At 52.6% G+C, this 27,524-nt stretch overlaps 1 protein-coding gene across 1 annotated transcript; it reads left to right on the top strand.

Moving 5' to 3' along the window:
• On the top strand, positions 1-27,524 carry tbcd (tubulin folding cofactor D). The gene is made up of 39 exons (XM_027021820.2): positions 1-648; positions 768-818; positions 901-998; positions 1,091-1,192; positions 1,673-1,819; positions 3,407-3,462; positions 3,869-4,001; positions 5,681-5,726; positions 5,829-5,961; positions 6,529-6,671; positions 7,091-7,151; positions 7,395-7,469; positions 7,728-7,822; positions 12,782-12,938; positions 15,861-15,918; positions 16,510-16,539; positions 16,783-16,868; positions 18,115-18,195; positions 18,277-18,350; positions 18,613-18,730; positions 19,344-19,404; positions 19,581-19,603; positions 19,746-19,777; positions 20,321-20,383; positions 20,657-20,709; positions 20,843-20,924; positions 21,420-21,538; positions 21,851-21,942; positions 22,170-22,310; positions 22,881-22,964; positions 23,164-23,322; positions 23,810-23,948; positions 25,256-25,377; positions 25,659-25,736; positions 25,872-25,961; positions 26,119-26,206; positions 26,382-26,491; positions 26,561-26,645; positions 27,254-27,524. The coding sequence occupies exons 1-39, from the start codon at positions 477-479 to the stop codon at positions 27,266-27,268; spliced, it is 3,552 nt and encodes a 1,183-aa protein (XP_026877621.2). The 5' UTR covers positions 1-476; the 3' UTR covers positions 27,269-27,524.

Raw genomic sequence — 27,524 nt, 5'->3', positions numbered from 1 at the left:
TTCCGTCAGGGCCGCGTCACGTCACAATAACAGCGCGAGCTCCCCAACAGAGCTGCCCTGCGCGCTCATCGCCAGTTTTATAATCTGTAACTATTTCATATCTAAACTGCAAATGTATCAGAGTTAGGGGGTTAAAAACAACAGTCTGCGACGAGTGGCTCTATCGCTTAACGGCGATCATTTCGTTATTATAATTTCAGAGACTGAAAAGTGCTAGTCACTCCCATCCTGCAAAACAGCAGTTTAACGGTTAGCTAGGTTGGCTAGTGTTGTTATGCTAGCTTGTTTATGCGTCTCTGGCGTGTCGTTTTTATCCTGTCAGGAGCACCACACCGTCAGGCGACAGGCATCGGAGCGCCTTCTCTTAAACGAGCCAGCTTGCTGAGGGTTGCTCTTATAACGGTGCGCGGTAAGCCGGCTATTTGGCCACTTATCCTAGCCGGGCGGATAGTGAAGAGCTTGCGGACTAGACGGCGATGACGGACGTGTGTAATGGGGACGACGGGTCCGGAGGAGCCGATGTGGTCGCAGACGCCTGCCCCCTCGCCGGCTTCGGCGACAGCGCTGAGACACGGGCCCTGCTGGCGAGTTTAGCGGACCTGCACGCCGACCTTGTCACCAGGGAGTCCGCAGTAGAGAGATTTGTGGGTGAGAATATTCCCGTCTCTGTGGGGGAAGACGTTGACGCTTCCAGACGTATTTGGTGTGATGCAAATCTAACTGAAAAAGTAAGGAAGCGGTGGTGGTGTTTTTTTTTATTACTGCAGTTATAATGGACCGGTATCAGGAGCAGCCCCATCTCCTCGACCCTCACCTCGGTAACGATCTCTACCTAACGCCAAATGCGACGTGTAGGCTCAGCGATGCCTTAACTGATCATTCCCCTGCCTTTTCTCTCAGAGTGGATGATGAACATGCTCTTGGACCTGGTCCGGAACGAGAAAGCACCTCCTCTCCTGGTTCATCTTGGCTTCAAATTCCTCTACATCATCTCAAAGGCAAGAAGGGCAGTCGCCCGTCACCAAGCGCTCCTTCACAGAGGCGTGTGTAGCAGGTTTTCTAACCCTGGTGGGATGTGGTGCTCCCTCAGGTCAGAGGCTACAAGGTCTTCATGCAGCTCTTCCCTCACGAGGTGTCCGACCTGCAGCCCGTGCTGGACCTCCTGCTCAGGCAGGACCCGAAGGACACGGAGGTGAGGCGACCGGTTCCCCAGCATGCCCCAGCCAGTGTCTGATTACCTGTCGCAGGTGTGCAGATGTTCAGGATAGGACTGACTGGTTGTCCTGGTGTTGATGAGCGCAGTTTGTGGTTTTGTCACGATCTCCATAGCTCTGGACTGGGTTGTCTGTTGTTTGCTGCTTTAATCTATGTGAAAAGGTGTTTCAGGAGATGTGTGTCCACGAGCATGTGAAATGGTTTTCTTGGCTTAGTGTTTCATAAGCAATCAGCTGAAAAACCTTCCGCTAAATGTAATGTCTTATCTGTAAATGTTTATTACTGCGATCAACATTCCTGTGAGTGCGAGAGAAGAGGGAGTCACATTTGCTGTTATGTTGTTTGAATCAACCTTGACCTGCTCATATAGGAGAGCTTATTAGTTTGTCATAGCTAAGTGTATGTGAAAGTCTATGTGAACATGCGCATGCTCTCTCTCTCCCCCTTTCCCTCTCAGACATGGGAGACCCGCTACATGCTTCTTCTGTGGCTTGCCATGACCTGCCTCATCCCGTTTGACCTCTCCCGCTTGGATGGCCACCTGAACTCTGACCCCCGGCTGAACCGGGAGCCTGTCATGGACCGTCTCTTGGCTGTGGCCAAGGTAACCTTTGGGTGTTCGTGGTGATCTGATGGTCTCAGTCTCAGTGCAGAGCAGAACACTACACTGACCCTAATACTGATACCAGGGCAGAACACTACACCGACCCTACTACTGATACCAGGGAAGAACACCACACTGACCTACTACTGGATACCAGGGCAGAACACTACACTGAACTACTACTAATACCAGGGCTGTTTGAACAGCTAATACTGAACCTGCTCTGAGCTATATTTACACTGTCAGAGTGATTTGCCATTAAAAGTCTTGTTTAGTCTCATATCTACTTGGCAGTTATTTTTGGGGGGGATTTACAGTGCAGGTGATGTAAAACACTTACAGACTACAAATAACAATACCCAGGTGATGTTTGTAGTCTATAAGTATTTTACAATGCTCACGTGATGTTGGTAGTCTGTAAGTGTTTTAATAATAATAATAATAATAATAATATTAAGTTCAATTTATATAGTGCCTTTCACAGATGCAAGGTCGCTTTACAATGATGGGGGGGGGGGGTATAAAATAAGTAAATAAATAAAATTGACACAAATCGACACAACACAATAAGCAACAAATACGGATAAGAAAAGAGGTTACGAAAAGTGTTGGGAAAAGAGGTGTATTTTAAGTTGAGATTTGAATGCGGAGAGTGCGTAGGAGAGACGGAGAGATTGAGGTAAAGTTTTCCATAGTTTGGGGCCATGACACTAAAGGATCTGCCTCCTGCAGACACGAGTCTAAACTTGGGGATGGAGAGGAGACCTGCATTAGAGGACCGAAGTGTACGAGGGTAAGAGTTGAGCTAGACAGGGAGGTGCAAGACCGTGCAGAGCTTTGTATGTAAGGAGGAGGCTTCTGAACTGAAAGCGTTCAGGGACGGGGAGCCAGTGTAGCTGATGTAGTCTAGGAGTGGTGTAGACTGATTTCCTTATATGAAGGAGGATTCTCACGGCTGAGTTTTGGACATATTGAAGTGAGCGGATGGCTGTGTTAGGAATGCCAATGAGGAGAGGGTTACAGTATTCAAGACAGGAGGTGATGAAGGCGTGAAGCAAGGTCTCAGCATCGTGTGTGGGGAGCATGGGCCTAAGTCTAGCGATATTACGGAGGTGAAAAAGGCATTTTTGATCAGAGACTTAATGTGTGGATCAAAAGAGAGAGGAATCAAAGAGTACATCAAGGTTTCTAACCGTGGAAGAGGAACTGATCAAGATACCGTCCAGATTTAATTTAAAATTGGAGAATTTTGATATTTTGGACTTCGGGCAAATAAGTAGAAATGCGGTTTTATCAGAATTGAGTTTTAAGAAGTTTATGCTCATCCACTGCTTGAGATCTTGGATACAGGAGAGTAAAACAGGAGGTGGTAGGGTAGTGTTGGCCTCCGTGTTAATATAGATCTGAGTGTCATCTGCATAACAGTAGAAATGAAGACCATTTGTGTTTACCTAAAACAACATACAATGCCCAGGTGATGTTGGTAGTCTTCTTGGTGGTTGGTAGTTTTTCAAAGCTATCACTAGAGGCTTTAAAACTGCGTGTTCTGCATCTTTAACGAGCTGTGTATGTGTGTGTGTGTTCCAGGCCTACCTTCAAGTCAGTGACAAGCCACGGGATGCTGCGGCTGTGCTGGTGTCAAAGTAAGCCCGCAATCACCTGTACCGCACATCCGCTCTGGCGTGGGGAGGTGGGTCTGAATGGACAAGGGGCTCATTGGCTGCTGGGCCAGAGCTGTCCCTGTGTATTAAGGGCTGGTCCTCTGCGTGTTGTTTGAGTTCCTGACCAGTAGAGGGCGTGCCGTTCTCTATGTTACATGCTCCTTCTGAGCACCTCAAGGGTTGATGCCCTTTGGACTTCCAGTGTCAAGTTTTATCCAATGTACCATGATATGATGTGTAATATAATCAGCTTCTACGTTACGTTTTAATATTTTTATTGGTTTGGTTTTATTTAAGCAGTTTCCAGTGTACTAGTAAATACATGCATAATATAAGACACATCCTACTGTTAGGTGCTTGTTGTTGAGGTTCGACTTTGCCTGTGCAGGTTCGTCACTCGGCCGGACGTGAAGCAGAAGCGTCTAGGCGACTTCCTGGACTGGACTCTGGCGATGGTGTCCGAGGCCAGTGACCGGACCATGGCTGGCACCGTGGCCCTGGACGGAGCTTTGCGGTCTCTGGTATACCTCTGCTCGCACGCTGGCATCCAGTGATGTTATTCGCTTCAGTGATCATGCATACATGGGGGGGGGGGGGGGGTTTGCAGTGTTTAGCTCATAGTTGCTGTTGCCAAAACAAGCTTGGGGCTGGCAACTGTTTTCAAAAAAATACAAAAATGCATCGTTATTTAGCAATTATAAGGTGTGCTGATGCCTGAAGTTGCACAACGTTTATGTCCAGCAGGGGGAGCTGTTGAGCTCTGCTGACAGCAGATTGAGAGCTTAGTTAATAGGACTTCTCAGGAGCAGTTAGGAATGTGCTAGCCTTGCGAAACCTCAGAGTCCCCGGCCCATTAGCACACCACTTTCCCATTGTTTGTACTTGTTCGTGTGAGGTAATCCATATGTTACGTGTGTGTGTGCGCGCACACACTTGTGTACACACACAGGTGCTTTTCAGGTGCGGACTGAGGAGTTTACCTTTAAGCTATAATTACTTTTACAGCACTGACAGGTGTTTCCTCCACCTGTTATAAAAACGCACCCTATTGCTCACACAGGCGCTGAAGCCGTGTGAGCAGCGCATATCTCTCCCCGGTGCCGTCAGCCGACCCCGGCCCACCCTGGCAGCCTCAGCACTGGGACAGCATTCACTGATCTGACAGAGTTTGCCAATTGCTTTCGTTACTGTGATGGTAATCAGGGACTTAGCTCTTGGCTCTAAAACTCGCCCTGCATGTTTTGAGAGAGGCAGACACACACACACACACACACACACACACACACACACACACACCGCTTCTTGCTGCTAGGGCTTGCTGTGGTGCATCTCTGATGCCCGAGGCTTTCAAAACTGGCTCTGTGTGTCGAGAGTGCCCGAGGAGACAAAACCGCCATCGGAGCTTTGCCTGTCGTTAAATGTCACCAGGCTATGGCTTTGGCATGCAAAGACAAGCTGTGCATTCTTTACAGGTTGTTAATTACAAGCGGCTGCTGCTGGCTGCAGATATAAACATATGATCCGACTAACAGGCACTGGGCCGACTTATTTATTTATTTATTACCCTACTTACTACAGCGTTTTTTTTTTTTTTGTTGTTGTTGTTGTTATTGTTGTTGCCCTTTTGTCTGTTTGGTTTGGTTTTGTTTTTTGTTTTTTTAAACCTGGTGTGGACTTGTGTGTTCAGACGACCCACCGGCTCGAATAATTTTGTGCTGAAAAGCGAGTTGGTGGCGTCCAGAATGGAAACGGCATTCAGTTTTATAGCGGTGGCCCGTGGGTAAAGATCAGGTGCGGCGCGTGATCTAAAAAACACGAAGTAACCGACTGTGGAAATGGGGCCAAGGGACGCGTACCTCTTTGACTGAACCCGCTGGTTAGGAAGGCACACGCCTGTGCACCTAACCTTAATCTCCAGGCGATACTCAGGAACCAATGAGGTGGAATGAGGGCTCCTTGAGGGACATGGGTTGTTATTTTCCAACGAATTGCTGTCATGCAGGGTGTGATGGGAAAGCAAGGTGCGGCGGGGATTCAAACAGGGATCCGTGGCCGTCTGGAATGCGGCTGTGGGCGGGGCTTCCTGCTTGAAGGGGGGGTGGGGTGGGGGGATGAGTGGTCGCGGCCAACCAGACGCCAGAGAAGCCTGAGCAGGCGTGGCGTCGTGTCCGTCTCCTGACTCCGTTCCTCTGTCCACCAGGCGCAGCTCTTCAAGCACGGGAAGCGCGATGACTTCTTGCCCTACGGTGAGTAACGCTCCTGCCCAACCCCCAACACCAACCCCCAACACACCCTCCCCGTATGTGGTGCGCCAGCCAGATCCGAACTTCTCCCCTCCCCCGTGACAGCTCCCACGGTGCTCCGGTGCCTGGACCAGAAGAAGCTGACGGACAGCAGCCAGGCCATGCTGCGCAAGCTCGGGGTGAAGGTGTTGCAGAGGCTGGGCCTGACCTTCCTCAAGCCCCGCCTAGCCAAGTGGAGGTGAGAGGGGCGGGGCAAGCCACACCTCTGCCCTTGTTACCGCCCCCGCGGCCCTTTCGGGTTAACGGAGCGAGGCTGCAGAGGCAGCGGGAGTAAGGCAATGACTGAGCTGAGCTCTGGCGTGACCCGCAGTGGGTGGAAACTGCTTCAACGCCTTTCCGAAAGCACCGCTTTCATATATAGATCCAAGCATTCCTGGAAGGCAGATTCCAGAATCCCTGGAAGCTAGCTGTCAATTCCGGTGCCGCCCACGATGATAAAATGTCTCGGTGTTGAATTTCATTGTGTAGCCTGGAATCATTATAAATAGTGTTTTTAAAAAAGTCTTTAAACTTATTCCGGTAGTGTGTGTGTCTCCAATAAGGAATACTGGATTATCACTAATGCCACGGTCATGTTTGTTAAATCATGTTAATTCAGCTCTAACAGAGCACTAACAGATGAACTAATTGACTCTGAAGTTTGTGTGCTGTGGCTGTGTGGATGGATTACGGGTGGAAAGCTTGGGATGGGCAAACAGCTCGTCAGATCATTTCTCTATCATTCGCGTTTCCACTCCCCAACCAGGTACCAGAGGGGAAGCCGCTCCCTGGCAGTGAACCTGGGCCACTCTGCTGTCGCGGGACAAGCGGAGGGCGCAAAACACGACCCGGAGGCTGCCAGCCCAGAAGAGGACTACGACATAGCTGAGGAGGTGGAGAGCGTTATCGGCAAGTGCCCGCCACGTCCTCTCTGCGGTGCTGCAGAGAAATGCCAATGGAGCAGAGGAGAGTTCCCTGCTAAATGTGGGACGAACCGATTCAGTCTCTCAGAGCTTCGAGCTTTCAGTAACAGAACATGCGACTCCCAGTCTCTGTCCCATAAAACCCAGGACCTCTCCACACCCAGGGCTCAGCAGTCCGGGCGGGGCAGAGGGGTGTTAAAGGAACCCAGGTGTGCAAGTTCGATAAGGAGCAGGACTGCAGCGATTGACAGTAGCTCCTAGTTAACTTCAGTAATTAATACTGCCTGCTGGCTTAGCATATCCAGGTGGATTTTTGAACCTGAACCATGCATTTTTGAAGGAAGCTTGTGTGTGTGTGAGTGTGTGAGTGAATGCCGTAACTAAAACCCCAGTGCTTTTTTGCAGAGCAACTCCTGGTGGCTCTGAAGGACAAGGAGACTGTGGTGCGTTGGTCTGCAGCTAAGGGGTGAGCGCGTGTCTTCTGAAATCACTTCCAGCTTCCAACAGTTCTCATACTCACACAGCCAAGTCACGACACCTCTGTGCGGACTTTAGCCGTGTACATCGCGTTAGGCCTGGAGTCCCCGCCGTCCGCTGCCTATCTCGGTAGAGAGACTCGGAGCGGAGACGGACGGACGGACGGACGGACGTTATTTCCAGGGACAAACGGTGCATTAATACCGTGTTGCCTTCCCATAACCCCGTGCAGGATTGGGAGGGTGACAGGCAGGCTGCCCAGAGAGCTGGCGGATGATGTGGTTGGCTCGGTCTTGGACTGCTTCAGGTGAGCTCCACCCTAGCTGGAGACGGAGGAGTCGAGGTGTGCGTGCGTAGCGGTGTGCTGTATTTTGATATCCTAGCCAACCTGCCACTCTGGCTTAAGGACTTTGACATCACTGTGTGGGTGACGTGACCTGTAGTTGCTAATATGGTACTGTGTCATTTAGCTGTTGTCCCTTTAAACAAATCAGTTGTACTCTTTCTTTAACAGCGTTTATTTTTTATTAACATTTCTCAGTATAACTGTGTGTGTGTGTTTCAGCTTCCAGGAGACTGACAACGCATGGCATGGGGGTTGCCTGGCGCTGGCTGAGCTGGGTCGCAGGGGTCTGCTTCTCCCCTCCCGGCTCCCCGATGGTGGGTACACTCGCAGACTAAATTTGTCGCCGTGGATACGGCCGGCTTTCCGCCTATTGCCAGCTTCCTGCCTGCAGTGTTGCTGGTGTCGGACACCATAATCGTTCCGTCTCTGATGGCACGTTCACCAGGGAGCACAAGAACCGTGCACATGGAGCAGGTTTTATAAATATTTTATTTATTTAACGCAACGTTTAGGTGTCTCAATATTGAAACATATGTTAGTATAATGTCAGTTTAGACAGCATAGCCTTTGGCTAAAAGATTACATACATAACAGAACTGAAACGTGAAGTTTGCAGTTGTGCTGTGGGGTGTTAATCGGTTCACATCGTCAGTTCGAGCCTCTAAAGTTTCCGTGTGGTCCAGAAATTCGTGTTTTGGTAGTTCAGCAGTTCTGCGTCCTCCTCCTCTGGGGACGGGCTGGTTCTTTGGTGCTCCATCTCTTCCCCCCCTGGTCTGCGTCCCCGTCGGCCACCCGCTTCTGCCCCCGGGGCGTGGCGTCCGGCTCAGGGTTGCCGGCGCGCGGGCCTGCCGTCTGGGCCGGGCCAGGGGGCCTCTGTCGGCAGCCGGGGGCCTGGGTGTCGGCCCAAGCCGCGTGGGCGGGGTTGGGGGTGGGGCTGCTACTGGAGCTGGCCAGCTGGCACAGGGCGAAGGCGGCCGAGCGCCTGCGCTCACGCTGCTCCCGCTCGGCGGCGCCAGCTACTGTCGCCGGCTCCTGGGCGGCCGGGCTTGCCACCTGGACCCGCCTCCCGTTCTGGGGGCGGAGACGGAGGTCGAGCGGGGCGTCGTCTTCCTCTGTGCCGCCCTCCGAGTCCAAACCGGAGCGATCATCGACATCCCTGTCCGATTCCAGGCCGGCCGCGGCGACGGGTCTCGGGGCCCTCTTGGACAGGTTCAGAGGCGCTGCTTCATCGTTGTCATCGTCGCTGTCCTCATCTTCAGCTTCTCCCGAAGAGAAGCTCGAGGAGGTCACCATGGAGGAAAGCTTCACGCTCTCTCTGAAGGAGAAAAGACATGACATTGTTGGGGTTTACGCCTCATACTTGTATCATGTCTTGACTATTTTTCCAGACTTTCTGCTAATATGGTTTATCAAAGTTCACCTACCTTCCTTGTTTTTGCGCACCGTTCTCTTGCTGATGGCTGCGTGAACTTTTACATGAGTCCTCCAGCTCCGTGATTGGCTCTCTTTCCGGAGCGACGTGGTCCGACTGTCCGGCGCGCCGCGCGAACTCCGCTGTGCGAGGCCTGTTCGGCGACCCCGACGCAGCACATCCAGCCGGCGGGCTCTGACGCAGGGCGCGCTCGCCGCCAGGCTGCTGGCTGCCCTCGGGTCGCCTGGCGTAGGCACCCGGGTGTAGGTAGCTGTAGCCCCCATAGTCCCTGGGGTCAAAGGCTGGCGTGTACATCTCCACCGGTAGGTACCTTGGGCCCTGTATGGCTGGCGCCTGCTCGGGGGGCGGGTAAAGGCCGTAGGGCAGCGGGGCAGCTGGGAGGAAGGAGGGGCCGTACCTGTAGTAAGGGTGGAGGAGCGATGGGCTCGGGGGTAGCAGGGGTGCCGACACCAGGGGTCTGTGGTGCTCTTGCAGGGGCAGGCGGTAGGCCGGGGCTCCGGCCGGGCTCTGCAGGTATGGCTGGTAGAGGCTGTGCGGGAGTCTCTCCGCCAGCGCGTAGGGCGGGTAGTCGGCCGCGGGGGCCCTGAGGGCGGTGGGCGCGGCCCCCTGAGCCCAGCCCGCCACGGGGTGAAAGGCACGCTCGCCCTTGCGCGGGACCAGCTTCTGCACCTCGCCCTCGCACTTCCGCGGGACGGGCGAGAAGGCGGACGACGAGGCACGCTCCGCACCGCGCGCCGCACTCTCAACGCCTGCCGTCTCCGGGGCGGTCTCCTGAACGTTCTCCGCGGGGCTCCTGCCCTCCCCCGCCCCCGGGCTGACCGCCTCGTCCACCTGCGCCTCCGCACTGTCCTCGCCAACGGGCTGCGATGGCCGGGCCGCGGCCGGCTCGGTGGGCGTGGCGGCTCTGGCGGGGGCTTGGCCGGAAGGCGGGGGGCGGAGCGGAGCCCTGGACGTTCTGCTCGAGTGCTCTTCTCTCTGGGACACCAGGGAGATGGAGTTCTTGCACAGGTCGTACTTCATGTGGTTGAAGAGGTGGGACTTGATGTTGCAGGTGAAGGGACACTGAAAGCACTGGTATTTGAAGGGCTTTCCTGGAGGCCGCGGGATGTAGTGGGGCTTCTTCGGCTTCCTCTCCTGAGTTTCCATGTTCACTCGGTTCAGCGTTTGTGATTCCTAGATGAATGAAAGAAAATGCTTGTGATGTTTGCACAGCATACTCACACTCATGCTCAGTGTCATTCTCATCACACCTTTGTAGCACTTTGCGGTTGTTTTGATCAGCATTTACATATGCCAACATAAATCACTTTGTTCACAATAATACAGGCCATTACTCCATACAAATTTCAAATTTCAATGGTAGACCACAGTGGCACTCTCTTAATCAACATGACGTAGCCCTGTCCTGAATAGTGACTCTCTCTCGCTCTCACACACACACACACACACACACACACACACACACACACACACAGAGCCGTGTCCTGAAGAGTGACCGTTCCTCTGTTGGCTCTGAGTCGCTGTTTTCCCCCTTACCTGCCGCGGGCTCAGGTTGGCCGTTACACAAAACTATGGGCAGCTTTGCATACACAGAGGCAGTTTGGGGGTATGTGGGGGTGGGGGGTTTGTTTTGTTTTTCTAGGGCTTGTTGGCCCGGCACCGGCCTGGTCGCTACGTATGCGCTCCTGGCGGCCTGGGCGGCAGGTGGGAGTGGTTCTGACAGAAGCACTGCGGGCCTGTGGAGACTCGCTCCGACCAGCCGAGCCGCGCTCACGGCGTGGGAAACCGCAGATGACTGCTTCCCATGACCCTGCCTGCAGGCCGCTCACACACACACGCGCGCACGCACACACACGATCCTGTAATCCCACCCGGCCCTCTGTGACTGTACTCTGTGGGGTTTGAGTCGCGACCAACGCAGACTCGCAGATGACGGCCTCACTCGCTACGCTCTAGCCGTTTCCCCTGCTGACACGCGGCCGTGCTCTTTGTGGGGGCTCCCCACCCCACCCCACTGCGGCATCGGAAGCCATCTGCTTACATCACCCGTGAGCTGAATTGTTAGAGACCGCAGGAGAAAAAGCCCAAACAAACCCAAGATTCTCGGCTGAATCTTCAGGAAAGGTTTATTAGAAGTCAGCGGAGCCTGAAGTTTTAGAAGCCCCGGGGATTATATTGGCAGGGTGAGGACCTGTTGTTTTTTTTTTTTTTCCTTCTGTTTGTTTTCCTTAAGAAGCATGAGCGGGCGGGGCCGACCGGGCTCCGCCCATCAGGAACCTGCTCATCGTGCACTGTCGCAACAGGTCGTCAGTCCAGTCCCCCTCCGATCATTTCACAAAGTTTCAGTTGCGCAATGGCTGCTGGAATTAGGTTTCCTTTGTGTTCCTTGCCAATCCAGCCTAGATATTTACCGGTATTCTGAGAGACACGTTATTATCGAGATTAACGAGGTCTACATAAATGCTGTGAATTTTACAGAAAATATTTTTCCCATTCGCATAGATATCATTATTGTCAATGAAAGAAAAAATGTATTATTAACATTGTTGATATTATTTTCTTATTTGTTATGATTTTGTTACTAATGTTCCAATTACCGTGCCCTGTAGGTGTGATGTGGATAGGGAAAAGTTAGAACTGTTCAGAAGGTTTGGCAGGCAGCGCTAACTGTCTGTACAGAGGTTTGGTATTCCCAGTGTGCAGTATGGTACACGGGTAACAGGTGCACTAAACACTCCCTCAGAAAACACCTGCTGCAACCAAAAAAAGCCAAAATCACAGAAACCGAAAACTGAAGTTGCGTAAACTCTGGCTCACCAGTTGGCGATCATGAGAAATGATTGTAGTAGTATCTGACGCTTTAGTGTGTGGCAGTCAGCCTGCCAGGCGTGCGGTGCTGACTGTGTGGGTGCTGCTTCCATTACCTGTCAGGCGCTTGCTGTGGATGCTGGGTGAACGGTCCGGAGCGTGCGTCTGCTGTCCGGGTGTGCTGCTGTTCTCGGAAGGCTGCGGAAGCAGCACTGATGCGTCTGCGTGTCCTGCTGTCAGAGAAGTGTCGTGTGTGTGTATATGTGTGTGAGTGATGTGCCTCTGCTCTTTCCTCCTCCTCTCTCTCTCTCTCTCTCTCTCGCTCTCTCTCTCTCTCTCTCTCTCTCTCTCTCTCTGTGGGGTGGAGTCTGTTCTCAGGTAGAGCCCTCAGGCAACACCTCTGCTGCTCTAATATTAGTCAGGCCCCGAGCCACAATTCACAACCACGGCTCCTGCCACTGACTCCGCCCTCCCCGTGACCCAGACCCGTGCCGCCCCGCGACTGGTGCCGTGGTCTGTCCAGCAACAGCCACATCAGCGCGCGCACACACACACACTTTTGTTGCTTTTTTCTACTAGTTTAACTCATGGACCGGCTACAACAGGTGGATAGACTTTAATAAAAGTTGCCCAGAATGGATGACCAGCCTGGTTTGGGGGTGGGGTTGTGGGTGAGGGATGTGCAGGATGCAGCTGTCGTACTGTCCTACCTGAACTACACACACACAACCGCAACAGCTTGGTCGGAGTGTGTTAGAGGAAATTTGAATAAAGTCTCAGCTAATGCAATGATGCTCATAAGTGCTTGGAGAGGATCAGAATTACTCTGTAGGGTTCTCTGTGCTCTCCCACTGTCAGTCAGACTTTGTAGGGGACCTTTATAATGACTAAGACGTACCACCAATGAGCTATTTGTGTGTGTGTGTGTGTGTGTGTGTGTGTGTGTGTGTGTGTGTGTGTGTGTGTGTGTGTGTGTGTGTGTGTGTGTGTGTGTGTGTGTGTGTGTGTGTGTGTGTGTGTGTGTGTCCTCCAGTGGTTCCGCTGATCGTCCAGGCCCTGACGTATGACGAGCGAAGGGGAGCATGCAGCCTGGGCTCCAATGTACGAGATGCCGCCTGCTATGTGTGCTGGGCGTTCGCCCGCGCCTACGACCCCACCGAGCTGAAGCCGTACGTCAACCCGATCGCCAGGTAACCGTGGCCACGTCAAAGCCCCGCCCCTGAACCCACTGCTAAAAGCTTCCCCAGTAAAGGTCATTCAGATGTGACAGTGGTAAGTGGGTTGCCTCTTGTGCGCAAGACCCAAGGTCTCATAAGGATGCTGGGTTTCGTAACAGGCATGTCTTACACCTGTTAATCCAGCCGCTGGTATTTGTTGCCTAAAACCAGTTTTTAATGCCTCTCCCAGTTATTAGACTCTCTCACACACTTCAGTTTATTTTTTGACAGGTTTTGTGTGCCTGTGTGTGTGTGTGTGTATAATGGTAGTGCTGATAGAATACTAGTACTGACAGAAGTGCATTGTGGGAAACATGCATGGTTCTGAGTTACTGTATAATTAAGCCACTTTTTAGTTCTAAGGGTCACGACTTCCCATCAACATCTTTTCATTCTCAAGTTCATTGTGATTTCTGACCCCGACCCATGTGGCCCCGCAACCAGTGCCATGGTCTGTCCAGCAACAGCCACGTGAGCTCACACACACATCTTTTCATTCTCAAGTTCAGTGTGATTTTTGACTGGATTTGACGAGATTTTTGACAGTTTGTTTTGAAATATTTCTTTTTGTAGCATTGATTTATAGCGTTTTGCCTTTGGTTTGCCTCAGAGTTCAAACTCTCATGTTCAGAAGAATGCACACGAGCACGTCTCCGTGTAAGGCTACAGAAGGGGGCTCAGGGGCTGAAGGGTTGCCAGTTCAGTCCCCTGAACAGGAAGATTGTGCTGTCTCCTCCTTCACTGTTGAAGGCTGAAGTGGCCTTGAGCAAGGCACCTAACCCCCAACCCCCTCAGGCACGGCAGCTGAATATCATCCCACCACTCCAAGCATGTGTGCGTGTGTGTTGTTTGAGTGGTATGCATGTTTTATCTGTTGGTGTATGTGCATGCATGTGTGCGTGCGTGCGTCGCGGTGACAGCGGTCCGTCTTTCTCCTGGACCTCGCATGTTCACGTGTTAAATGCAGAGACTGAATTTCCCCTTCGGGAATGAGGGAAGTACGTCTCCTTCCAGGGAACGGGATTTCACAGGACAGCCCAGCTAAGCTGTAGAAATGTCAAAGTGCATGTCAAAGGGCACAATCTCCCACACACCTTCCCAGTTTCGGAACTTTTCGGAACAGTTTGTAACAAACGTCCCTTCCACACGCGTTTTCCGAGCCCCATGACCTTGGGCGGCAGCACGTCCCAGGCGACAGCCCCCGGCGTGAGGACGGCATGCCGACCTACACCAGGCCGACTGGGGCTCCTGCGATGCCTCGCGGCTATGCGGTTGAAGCCATTGTTTCCCGGGTGAAGTTATACTTCCTTCTCAGGTTCATGCGCGGAACAACAGAAGCTTCTCATCTCAAGTGCCTCACGCTTTGCTTCCTAATTCCTTCCTGAATGTTCTCATTTCAGCGCTCTTGGTTACTGGGAAAATGAGGTTATAGTGGTGTGTGGGTGTGGATGTGTGTGTGGGGTGCAGGCAGTGCGTTTAAGAGACTGCACCATCCACACACACACTGCACCCACGTTTGAAGCTGACCTGGTTAGAAACGTTTTGTGTTTCCAGTAGATGGTAAATAAATGTGTCTGTGGGACGATGACTGGGTGAGCCAAACAAACCCGAGAAGGTAATTGGCCAGCCTCGTTATTTAAAAGGTGGCTGTGATAATGTAACGACGAGGACTAAAGAGGATCAAGTGTGTGACGAGAGGCTGTGTGATCTGACATGCCTGCCCCCCCCCGCTCAGGGACAAGTGTGGACCTATCCATAATTGACTGTGCAGATTGGTTCAGGTTATTAGTCACCCCACCTCACCTCACCCCAACCCAACCCACCTTCCCCCCCTTGTCTCTGTGCGCTGCCAGGTTTCGGCTCGGTTGCCTTGGTTTCGGTCCCCTTCTGGCTGAGGCGGCGGGCCTGTCAGGTCCTGTCGCCGCTTCCAGGCAGTGTCCTGCACACGCTCCGTGTGTACACGCGCGCCAACTGTCCCGGGGCCCTTTCCCACAGGCGCAGAGGGGGGCCCCCTTCTCTGCCTGCCTGCCCCCGGGCACGCCCGCTTGCTTGCCGCATGCACGCCTGGCCGTGTGGCCCGAGGTCACGACCCCTGTTGGGAAGGTGCTAGCGGAAGGTCTGGCAAAGTTTACTGGTGTGAAAAAGGAAAACATTTTAATCTAAAGGAATGACACTCCAGTCAACTTTGTCTCTGTCATTGTGCACGCATGTGTGCGTGTACTGGTGAACTCTGCAGATATAATTTCTGTCCGTTTTGTGTTGCTCCAGGCCATTGTCAATTCATCGAAACCACTGCAAACTCTGTGTGCATGCATGCATGCGTGGTGCAGTAACAGCAGTACATCCTTCTCGGTGGGAATCCCTCGTGGGCACATTCACACAGCCTGTCAGTGTGGTAGAGGGGGGAGGAGGTGAAGGAGCAGGCACGACCGGCGGGGGGGGGCATTCAGCTGGGAAACCCCCCCCCCCCAGCACATGAGCAGCCTGCAGTGAGGGGATAAGGTGCCCAGACAGCTGAATGTGTTGCTGCAGGAGAGAGTTTCACAACAGCTCGCAGCTGCTGAAACCAGTGCAGAACGTAGTGTGTGTCACAGGTTCAGTGGTACACGACTCAGCTGGTTCGCCTTGAGCAACGTTAACGTACGTTAGAAACTCAGAAGGTTTAGACGTAAGAAATGGGGATAAATATGTAAGATGAGAAATAAGGTGGGGAATTATGCTATTATGCTGTGTGTGTGTGTGTGTGTGTGTGTGTGTGTGTGTGTGTGTGTGTGTGTGTGTGTGTGTGTCAGGTTTTGGATCTTGGGCTGAATGAAACCAATTCCTCCAAATTTAACAAATATTTTTTCTTTCTGTTTTTCATCTGTCTGTGTTTTTTCTTTCTTCTCTGCTCAGTGCCCTGGTGATCACTGCTATCTTTGACCGGAACATCTCCTGTCGGAAAGCTGCCTCGGTGAGTGATGTTAACACACCGCGTCAGTGTGTGCGTGCTGCTAATTCCACATCTGTGTGTGTGTGTGTGTGCTGCTAATTCCACATCTGTGTGTGTGTGTGCGTGCTGCTAATTCCACATCTGTGTGTGTGTGTGCGTGCTGCTAATTCCACATCTGTGTGTGTGTGTGCGTGCTGTTAATTCCACATCTGTGTGTGTGTGTGTGTGTGTGTGTGTGTGTGCGTGCTGTTAATTCCACATCTGTGTGTATGTGTGTGTGCTGTTAATTCCACATCTGTGTGTGTGTGTGTGTGCTGTTAATTCCACATCTGTGTGTGTGTGTGTGTGTGTGTGCTGTTAATTCCACATCTGTGTGTGTGTGTGTGTGTGTGTGTGTGCTGTTAATTCCACATCTGTGTGTGTGTGCTGTTAATTCCACATCTGTGTGTGTGTGTGCTGTTAATTCCACATCTGTGTGTGTGTGTGCTGTTAATTGCACATCTGTGTGTGTGTGTGTGTGTGTGCTGTTAATTCCACATCTGTGTGTGTGTGTGTGTGTGTGTGTGTGTGTGTGGAGCTGAGGCAGTAACATGCTCCCTCTCCCTTCCACAGGCTGCCTTCCAGGAAAACGTGGGCAGGCAGGTAGGAGCAGACCGTAACCAATGTGGGCGTTTAACCCCGTCTCCGTCCACAGCTCTCGCTTCACTAACACAGACCGTGCCGAAACACACACACACACGTGAAAAAAAACACATGTAGAATCTTACTGTGCAGTCCTTCCTAAAACATCAGTGCGCTCCATCATGCCTTTTGCATGCTTCCAGCATGGACTAGTGTATCCGAATCCAGGCGAGAATGCGCTCAGCTCCGGGTTTCTTTCTGCAGGGTACGTTCCCCCACGGCATCGACATCTTAACAGCCGCCGACTACTTTGCTGTTGGGAACCTGAGTAACTGCTACCTGGCCATAAGGTAAGGCACAGGAACCAGGGGCTAGAGGCCGTCATTGTGAGCGCCACGTCTCCTGCCTTTTTAATGAGCGGATAAGACTGCACAATATATCGTTCGGTCGTTGTTATCGCAATATCGGCCCTGGCGATACTGATACTGCAGAAGGGTTCTCTCCAAAATCACGAAACGTTATAACTGTGTGGTGTGAACATCCTGTCCGGCTATGCTTCAACCTGTAACTCGGTCGCTACAGGCAATTGCATCAGTCGTGGCATTCAGGTGTCAGGTGTTATCCAACAAGTGTGTATAATATTTGTGGGGGGGGGGGGGGTAGAGAGAACCTAAGCCGTTCTTTTGAGCACGCTGATGTCCACCGGCTGTGCCGGGGAACGCTGCGTCTCCTCTCGGGAGGTCTGCAGCTTTCTTCTGAAGTCAGATGCAGGAGACGTGTGTTGGCTGATTTGCATAGTGGAGTTGGCAGCGCAACTGGAGCCCCCACCCCGGGCTGCAATGCTACCCGGCAAGGTGTCCAGATCCTGCATTGCTCGAGAATTGGAACAATGCAGAATATTCTAGCCTTAGGGCGACAAAGCCACACGTTCCGCAAATCACATCCTCCTTTGTCTAAGAGCCTCCGCCCGAGGCATCGCTCTGGAAATCACCATTCAGCCGAGCAGAGGCGTTCAGGGCCGGACCTCGAATCCGCCGTCTGGTCCTGGATTTTTTCATCATTCTGAGTTAATTGAAGACTTAATGTAAGCAATATGGCTTCTTTGTCAACACACCCATCTTGAGGGTAAAGGGATGGTGAAAAATCAGTGGGCCCTTGGCCTGGTATACATGTGTGTTCTGTAGTATAAACTGACTAACAGTCCTTGTAAAATCCAGGACTGGATGTGGGCTTCGAGATCTGGAGTTTAAAACCTCAGTCCTAAAGCACTGGTCAGGAAACCTGAACCACCGTGCCTGAGGGCTAGTGTGTGTACTGAGTGTTCTATTAAAGGTGGTGTTACCTGGGAATGAAACCCACACCAACTGCTGACTGCACCTTTAATTAGGACGTGATTGGTTTGTGGCTTTTAAATAAATGTGTGTCACTAACAACCAATGAAAGCTTCCTAACTGATCCACACATGCAAATACGTGTGTATGTGTGTGTTAGTTGGATGGATTAGTGTTTTTGGGGTAGGAGTTTTCCATTTGAGGACATGCTGCCCTTTGGGGTAAAACTCCACCCTCTCTACACCCCCCCCCCCCCCCCCCCCAGTGTCTACGTAGCAGGGTTCGAGGAGTACACCAAGCCAATGATTGACCACCTGGTGACCCGGAAGATCAACCACTGGGATGGGTAAGGGAGTGGAGCAGCCTATCGGCCTTTCCATGCGTGTTGCTAAGGCATCTAACCAAAGCCCTCTGCTTCCGCGTCCAGGACAATCCGTGAGCTGGCCACCAGGGCACTGCACAACCTGACCCCGTGTGCCCCGGAATACATGGCCAACACAGGTGAGTGCAGAGGGTGGGCGGAGCTTTTGCCAGGAAGTGACCCAGAGTAGATAAAGCCTCACGGGTCACCGAGCAGAGGCGATGTTGGTTTAACGCTGACGTAATATCTTTCCAAATACATGTGGCACATCCTGATGCGTCTGATAAAGTAGTTTGTAGTGACTGGGACATGCAGATCTGATTGACAGGTCAGACTCTGGTGGTAGGACGTCACCTGTAGGTGCAACCAGACACAAACATCAGGGTGTTCTTGTCTTCCTAGTGCTTCCTCGGCTGCTGGCGGTGGCCACAGGGATGGACTTGCATGGCCGGCACGGGGCCATCCTGGCGTGTGCCGAGATCACTCATGCTCTCTACACGCTGGGCTGCCGGAGCAACAGGTAACGTCACATGCCTGATTGACAGTTACAAGCTAAAAAAATACATCCAGGCTCTGATAATGATTTATACTTTAACCATGCAAATAATCGTTAAGACACGTGCTCCTATGTAGCGGAAGCTTCCCTGAAAGTGAGCTGCTTTGTCTGACAGCAGCACGCCTACACACACACACACACACACACATACACACACACACACACACACACACACACACACACACACACACACACACACACACACACTCTCACACTGAGTGCTCCAGGTTTATCTCAAATCGCCATCTCTGCATGGTGTGTGGGACCAAGAACATGCCAAGACACGGACGGCTGTGTCAGGCGGGGTTATTCCCCTGACCTCCTCCTAAGTTCAAGCGTTGGTACTGTGTCTACAAACACACGTTCTCTAGGCTTCAGGCGAGGTTGGTAAACGCCACCTCCCAGCTTGGCTTCAGCGCCTGGCGGCATCTTCGTTGGGAACACCAGTAGGACCTGTGTGTGTGTTTGTACATGGCTTGCATATTTCCTGGGTCAGTAAAGGCATTCAGACCCACCCATGCAGAAGGCATGAACATTCCATGCTGCCAAACACGCGTCTAACACACAATTTTTTCAGGCCAGTCACTGACCTCCTGACCCCAGACACCATCCAGGGACTCCGAGGCCTCCACCAAAAGGCAAGCAGAGTTTAACCTCTTGGTCACGTTTATTCATGATGCCTTAAAACTTTATTTTATATGCCTGTTGTTGTTTTGCTTTCGTTAATTTGCTGGTTAATCTGCTGCTTGCTGACATGTCAGAAGTTCAGTATGTTTTTAAAATTTCCCCTCATAAAACATCTCTGCCCTCGCAGCTCTGTGACAGAAAGCAGTACAGGTGAGCATTTCTCTGCCTGCTCTCTCACACACACACACACACACACACACACACACACACACACACACACACACACGAGCGCGCTGTAGAAGGGGACACCCTGTTGGAGCGCTGAACTGTACCGGTGTTTCTCCTCCCGCAGGGGTCTTGGCGGAGAGCTGATGAAACCAGCAGGTGAAGTTCCTTTCCTTCCCAACTATGTGCCAGACTTTGCCCATCCCCGCTTAATCCGACAAGCTATGCGGCCAATCAGGGCGTCCGGAGCGCCTGTGTTCCTGAGTGTGTTTCCCGAGGCTGTACCTGAAAAGCTCCGGGAGCAGGGCGGGGTCTGGCCTGTCTTTCAGCTGTCGTGCAAATCCGTCTGTGCTTCGCCCGTGGCACTTTCTTTTTTTGTGTGTGTGTGTGTGTGTGTGCGCGCGCGCGTGCGTGTTGGTGAAGTGGGCGCAGCAGACGCGCCACAGATCGCCCGGGTTCGGCCGAGGTGATCGGGAACGGGTTGGGTGCCCTCTCGTGCGTCATGGAAGGGACGGCAACACCTGCCGCACTTAACGTGCCTCGCAAGAGGGGACAGGAGCTCGAGGAAGTGGCTGTCACAGAATGACGTGCATGCTTTCGTGGGCCTGCCATTTCTACCACATAAACCGTTGTGGCGCGCGGCGGAATGCCTTCACCTCTGACCCTGACTGTCTGTTCTCTCTCTCTCACCTCTGCCTGCAGTCTGCATCCTCATCCAGAAGCTGTCCCTCTCCAGGATGCCTTTCAGAGACGACCCCGTCATCGGTGAGCCGGCTCCGCTCGTCAGCGCCGCTCCGTGTCGGTCATGTCACGCACAGCTGTTGATCCTATATGAGCTCTCGCAGCACTACTCAAGCAAGATCTGAGAACATGTCAGGTTCATTATGGCCACACAGCCCCCGTGCTGCTCTGTGTGATGACCCATCCCCCCCCCCCAGCCCGGTTGTTGTCATAGGAACGGTAGAGCAAAGACAAACGGAGAGCGCTGTGTAAGAAAGGGGAGGGATTGTGTGCACTAATGGCGTTTGTATGTTACAGCTGACTGGCAGTCTCTTCTGGATGAGACTCTGAGTGCCAAGCATAGCATACAGGTACAGTGGTCCTCATGGAGTCGTGTGGGGTAATCTGTGCGTGCGTGTGTGCACTCTATCTTGACCATTTTATATGCATGTTTTTTGTGCATTGCTTGACGTGTGTGTCTGTGTGTGTGTATGACCTGTGTAGGCGGTAGCAGTAGCTGCTCTGGCAGCTCTTTGTCAGGAGTATTACCAGATACAGCCAGGGCTGGCGGACCCTCACATGCAAGGTAACTGATAGGGTGTGTGTGTCCAGTAGCAGGGTGTCATGTCTTTCTGCCTGTCTCTTCACTATTAAGGGGATTGTTTGTGTAAATGTGTATGCCAATGTGTTTGTGTATGCCAGTAAATTCCCGTGAAGTTTGTGTGGGTATGCCTGTGTTTGTGACGTGCATGTGCGCATGCAAGTAAGTTCCATTGAAGTGTGTGTGTGTGTGTGTGTGTGTCAAATACCTGCCTGTGTGCATGTATTCAATGAATTCCAATGGTAGGATTCCAGACTATATTTTTGTCTGAAGTATGTTTCCGTGTGTGTGTGTGCGTGCGTGTGCGTGTGCGTGCGTGTGCGTGTGCGTGCGTGTGCGTGTGCGTGCGTGCGTGTGCGTGCGTGCGTGTGCGTGCGTGCGTGTGCGTGCGTGCGTGTGCGTGCGTGCGTGTATGTGTGCGTGTGTGTGTGTGTGTGTGTGCGTGTGTGTGTGTGCGTGCGTGCGTGCGTGTGCGTACAGAGCAGCTGGTGAGCCGGTATCTAACAGCACTGAGTTCTGCAGAGGTCCAGGGTCGCTGTGGTTGTGCTCTAGCTCTGGGAGCTCTCCCTCCGTTCATGATCCACAACAAACTCCAGCAGGTAGGAGCCCGTACCACCACCCAGGCCCCACCCACACACCCAGACCACAGCCGTCTACGGTCACCGCCTGTGACGAGGCAACACTTCACACAAACAAGCCATGATTAAGTGTCGATGCACGTGGGCAGGCTCGCCGGAGGTCCTCGGCGACCGTGGTTTCCCCAGCACACGTGTTCAGGCTTGTGTCAGGAGTGAAGGCTGAGAGTGGGGGGCCAGTTTAATGCCTGCCAGGCCTCGCCCTGGCCTGGTTTGGGTCTAGGTCGCCGGCCGAGCAGGCGGGTGTCTGACGGAGACTGATATGCCGTTCCTCAGATCCTCCACGGCCTGCAGGAAGCCTGCAGGGTGGTGCGGGGGATGGAGGGCTTCACGGAGGCCCGCAGGGATGCAGCCGTGGCACTGGCCAGGTGAGTGGCCTCTGTGCTCCTCCTCTCTGTCCCCACCCCTCTGCTCTGCCCCTCTCTCCTGTGCAGGGCAAGTTGGAAGGAGGGTAATTTGCGACTGGCGCGTCAACCCACCCGACCTGAATTTCATGATCTTACTACAAGATGCGTCACGATCCGCTTTATAGCACTGCCTTTTCTTACCCACCTTCTGCGTGTGCGTGTGCAACACCTTTCCTCCTCTCTCCTAGGGTGTGTGTCACAGTGGGAGCCAGATCGCAGGGCAGTCCGGACAACGTGGTGTGTGAGGCCAACGTGGCCGGCGTGTACGAGGCCCTGCTGGACTGCATGGGTGACTACACCACAGACAGCCGAGGGGATGTGGGAGCCTGGTGAGTCCCTCTGACGCCAAGCCTTCCCCTCCTCCACCACCAGGGGGCCAGAGGGCTGGAAAGGTTCTGGGTCACCAGCGCACCCCACTGCTCACAGCAGACATTGTCCAAACCTGGGACTAGTCAGGTGTGCCGGACTGGAGAGTCACTGGGGTCCTCCAGGAGGCACCCGGAGCTAGAGAGGGTGTGGAAAGACTTGCACAGACACACACGGGCGTGCACACACACACACACACACACACACACACACACACACACACATGCATGCGCATGCATGCATACATACATACATACATACGCATCCACGCACATGTACATGTATATGCACACTTACACACATACATTCACACACAATCACATGTGCACTCACACCCCAGGGCCGAATCCTTCAGATCAGAGGTGGGGTGTTGGCTACAAACAGCACACCCCTAAATCCCACCACAAAGCCCAGCAGAGGTAATCACGTTCTGACAGTCTGGATCTCGTCACTCGTCACTATGACTACCATGGCTACAACACTGAGGCTGACCTTCAGCGTGTGTTTGACCCTTGCTCCCTGCTACGTTCCAGGGTTCGCGCGGCAGCTATGACGGGTCTGCAGGATGTGACCCTGCAGGTGGCTGGCTCTTCCCCCGAGCTCCTAACTCCTGCTATGTGAGTCTGGCCCCACCCATCTTTGACACACCCATCCCTTTATGTGTGTGTGTGTGTGTGTGTGTGTGTGTGTGTGTGTGTGTGTGTGTGAGACCATGACATAACCGTGACCATGACAATATCGCTTCTCTTTGACATAATAAATAGACATTCGAGTTCCAACTGTCTGCTTGCCGTGTGTGTGTGTGTGTGTGTGTAGTTGCCAGCGCGTGATGAGCTGCCTTGCCCAGCAGGCTGCCGAGAAGATCGACCGCTACCGGGCGCATGCCGGCGCTGTCTTCCTGCGTCTGCTCCACAGTACCGAGCCTGCAGTACCCCACCTCCCCCACCGGGAGGAGCTGCTGAGCATTTTCCCTCCGTGAGTGACTCAGGGTGCCTCTGTTGCCACGGCCTGCACAACCTTACATATCACTCTCTAATCTCACGTGACTGTGTGTGTGTGTGCGTGCACGCGTTATGAGGGTCTAAGTTCTTACCATCACATTCTCAGTGGCTGGGCGCTTTTGTGTTACTAATGCTAGTAGAGAGAGTGGCAGTGAGAGACTGACCTGGGAACAGCTCTCCTACCTGAGCTTACGAGTCTCTGGGTTCATAAATAACACATTGCAGCACGTTGGCTGTGCGTCTCTCCAGAGACCGACAGCACCGTTAAGCGTGGATTGTCTTCACTGCATGGTTTGATATGTGTGGAGGACTGTGGAACATATGATTATGTGCATGGGAATATGCCATGGTGTCCTTATCATTGGCTGGTTTGGTCAGGTACTGTGTGTGTGTGTGTGTGTGTGTGTGTGTGTGTGTCTGACCTCCTCTGACGTGCCGTTCCCCTGCTCGCTGTCTTGCAGTGAGGAGGCGGAGTCTCTGAACTGGATGTCGGCATCGGAGGCATTCCCACGTGTGACTCGTCTCCTGAGCCTGCCCCTCTACCGCTACCACACACTGCTGGGCCTGGCTGTGTCCGTAGGCGGCCTCACCGAGTCCACGGTACGTTCTGTCTCTCCGCAGCTCAGACACGCCCCACAAACACAGGCAGGCCTCAGCCGATCCACCACTACCATGGTAAACACTCCTAAATTCGGCAATCCGGGAGCGGGGCCCGCTCTCTTCAAATCGGCCCACTAGATGGCGCCATGAGCCACTCAGCTGCGTCGACCTTTGTCGATGGGTTGGTGTAGGTATGAGGGTCAAAGGCCAGTAAGTGCAGATCAGAGGCTTTCGGATGTCATGGATGTCATCACGTCTTGCCGTTTGATCTCAGAAGACAGGTTTGGCGGGGCAGATCCACAGCGCCCTCCAGGTTTCCAGATGATTCTTTTAAATGGTTTGAGTGGTCCGATGGGACGAACTCCATGTGAACAGCTCGTTCTGGAGAGGTGTTCGGACGTGAGGAGTGCGGCTAGAGCTGTGGGTCAGAGGTCAGTGAGGGCAAACGTCCGTGTAGGGTTGCGAGGTGAGCTGGTACCTATGCCCCTCTAACTCCAGCGGACGAATGAGACCTCTGAAGTAAAAGCGCTCTGTGTGAGAGCTCCATCTCTTTCTCTCCCTCTCTTGCTCTCTCCATGTCTGTCTTTCTCCTCACTTTCTCATTTCTCAAGGCCAGACTTTCTCAGTCTTTTCTCACTGTTTTCTTCTACACTACTTCACTTTCATTCCCCCCCCCCCCCCCCCCACTTCACACTCGTTCTACACTCTGTGCACATGGCAGAGATCTTTCAGCTTGGAGCCCTTCTGCCTTGCTTCTGGTCTTCCGTTATCATGAAAAATAAGGTGAGTTTGTTTAATAGGTGCTGGGATCTTCGTGTGCTCCAGCTCCTCCACCAGCAGCGTGCACAAACACTTCCCCTATCCCTCCCGGGCCGATCAGCTCTCTCCCTCTCCCTCTCTGATGAGTATTGCGCAGCGTTTGCTGACTGTGCCAGCATGAGCAGACGTGCGAGACGTTCTCACTGTTGCCATGGCATGCGAGGAAAGTTCTGCGCTGGGGTTGGGCGATACAGCCTTAAAATTGATAATGCCCCATGTTTCGATAAAAGTGTCGTTTATTATCACACACGTGCTGTGCATTTATTTCGGTACGCGTATCTCGTAGCGATCGTTTAGATCGGCCCTACAGGCGCCCAGCATCTGCTCTCTCCTGCTTGTGTGGAGATGCCGTGAGGGGGAGTGGCGAAGAGGAAGGCTCATTGCTGTCGTGTGTGTGTGTGTGTGTGTGTGTGTGTGTGTGTGTGTGTGTGTGTGTGTGTGCGCGCGTGCGTGCGTGCGTGTGCGTATGTGTGTGTGTGTCTCCACAGGTGCGCTTCTCCTCCCAGTCCTTGTTTGATTATCTGAAGACTGTCCAGCAGGATGGCGCTGCCCTGCTGCAGTTTGGAAACACGCTGCTGCAGATCTTCAGAGACCACCTTCACAACGACAGGTGGAGCCACGCCTCCTTAACATAACCACGCCTTCTATAGCTCCTCCCAGTCACGCCTCCTTAACATAATCACACCTCCTCCAGCACATCCCAGGAGAACTCGTGTCTGTCTGAGCAATGTCGTAATGTCAAAATGTTGTTTATCTGTGTCTGCTGAGACATTTTGTACTGGGACTTTTGTACCACAGAAGGTCAACCCCTAACATGTTACAGTTTTGAGGGAGTTGGGACTCCATACATGTGAGTTTGTGTCCTGTCCCGCATGGTTGTCCCTCTATCAGAGTGTCTGTGCCTTTGCTGAAGATGCTGGACCAAATGCTGTCTCACGGCTGCTTCGAGCTCTTCGTCCATGAGGACAGGTGAGCAGTACACACTCAGCCTCTGCCCCGCCCCGGGGAGGCGGAGTGGCTCACCAACCTGCTCACGTGAATGTGTGTCTGTGTGAGGTTAATGCTATTATTGCTATCTCTCACTCTCTCTCTCCATCCCTCCAGTCATCCATTGTGTGTTGAGCTGCTGGCTCTCTGTAAAGAGGAGATCAAGAAGTCGAAAGACATTCAAAAGCTACGATCCTGCGCAGCTGTGTAAGGACTTCCTCCTGTACACGTGTACACACACACACCATCACCATCCGTGTATCACTGATAATTTAGGATTCTGTGCAGATGATACAGTAATAGATCAACATTTCCTAAATTATATTTATCTATCATTACTGTGCTCTCTCTCTCTCTGTCTCAGGTACTGCGGCCTCATCCAGTTTCAGGGCAACGTGAGGAAGTTGATCCTCGTCCAGCTCATGCTCCTGTTGTGTCACCCCTTCCCTGTGGTGAGTGTGTGTGTGTGTTTTTATATTCCGCTGTATATCACACCACCTGGGCAAAGCTGCCAAGCCACTCTGATGCTGGCAGTACGATGTCATTCTCTCTTCGTTTCCTTTCCTCTGTCTCCGCATTTGATTCTTACTCTTTCGTTTGGTATTTTTGTAAATCCTCTCTCTCTAGATCAGAAAATCTACCGCTAGTCAGGTGTACGAGATGCTGCTGACCTACGATGATGTTGTCGATCTGGCCGTGCTGAATGATGTCACGACTGTGCTCAGTGACACTAACTGGTAAGTGCCCACATGAGGACTCCTCTGACCCTGAACCGCCCTCAGTGACCTCATTGTTCCGTCTCCTAGGGAGAGTGACCTCACCACGCTGCGGGGCTACAGAAACCAGCTCTGTGATTGGCTGGGAGTGCCACGCCCCACGTTGCTGGCCAAGGTAACATGTTGAGACCTTTTAAGAGACTGTAATCCAACATCTACAACAACTCTCATCTCATCACAACTCTCAGCAAACTCTCATTGCTGTTTTTCCTATTTTATTTATGATTATTAATTTCTTTAGTCTGCTTGTAATGGGTGGGTGTATTTGGGAGATGATGGTTATGAGCCCACACCACCTGACGTTCATGTCTCTCCCCACACTCCCCCAGAGTGTGGGGAGAGTGTTCTGCTCTCAGCAGTTCCTGAGAGCATCACGCTCCTACACCATAGACTTTAGACTAGTGTCCAGGTCTGAGTCAACCGGAGTTGTTTTGTAACATCCGCCCAATCAAATCCCGGGTTGATACAGTCACGTCCAGCCCAGCGTTTTCCCATCATGTTTAGGAAGTAAATGACATTTTGGCTTCTGAATCACATTGACGTTAATCATTAGTCTGTGTTTTAGCGCTACCGTTCGCCTAGGAAGTCTGTGTTTTATACAGATGCCACAGGACCTTCCTCAGCAGGCCGGGTGGTTCCACTGGTTTCCCCAGTGGTGCTGAAGCCCAGATCTGTGAGCGTTCCTGCGTCCCACTCATGTGTCGTCCTGTTTGTATCCTCCAGAGTCCAGCGCAGTAGATGCACCCAGCTGCAGGAACTCCGTGGGTCTCCCGCCGACGCCACTGCGTGTGCTCTGGTGTTCCGTTGCCTCCCTGCCACTCTCCGTTCCCACACATCTTCCTCTTCGTCTTCTGATTGCTGAGCTGGAATGTCGGACAGCCCTCCGATAGGCTGTGGGCAACAACAGGCAGAATGTTTTAACCTTCCTGTAACTGTTATTGTCTGTTAATAAATCTAAGAACACATTTTTTATTTTTTTTTTGGGGTGGTGTTA

This window comes from Electrophorus electricus, chromosome 4, assembly GCF_013358815.1.
Source record: "Electrophorus electricus isolate fEleEle1 chromosome 4, fEleEle1.pri, whole genome shotgun sequence".
Classification (NCBI taxonomy): Eukaryota; Metazoa; Chordata; class Actinopteri; order Gymnotiformes; family Gymnotidae; genus Electrophorus; species Electrophorus electricus.
Note: the sequence above shows the minus strand (reverse complement) of the source record. Positions and strands in the feature narration are given on the sequence as shown.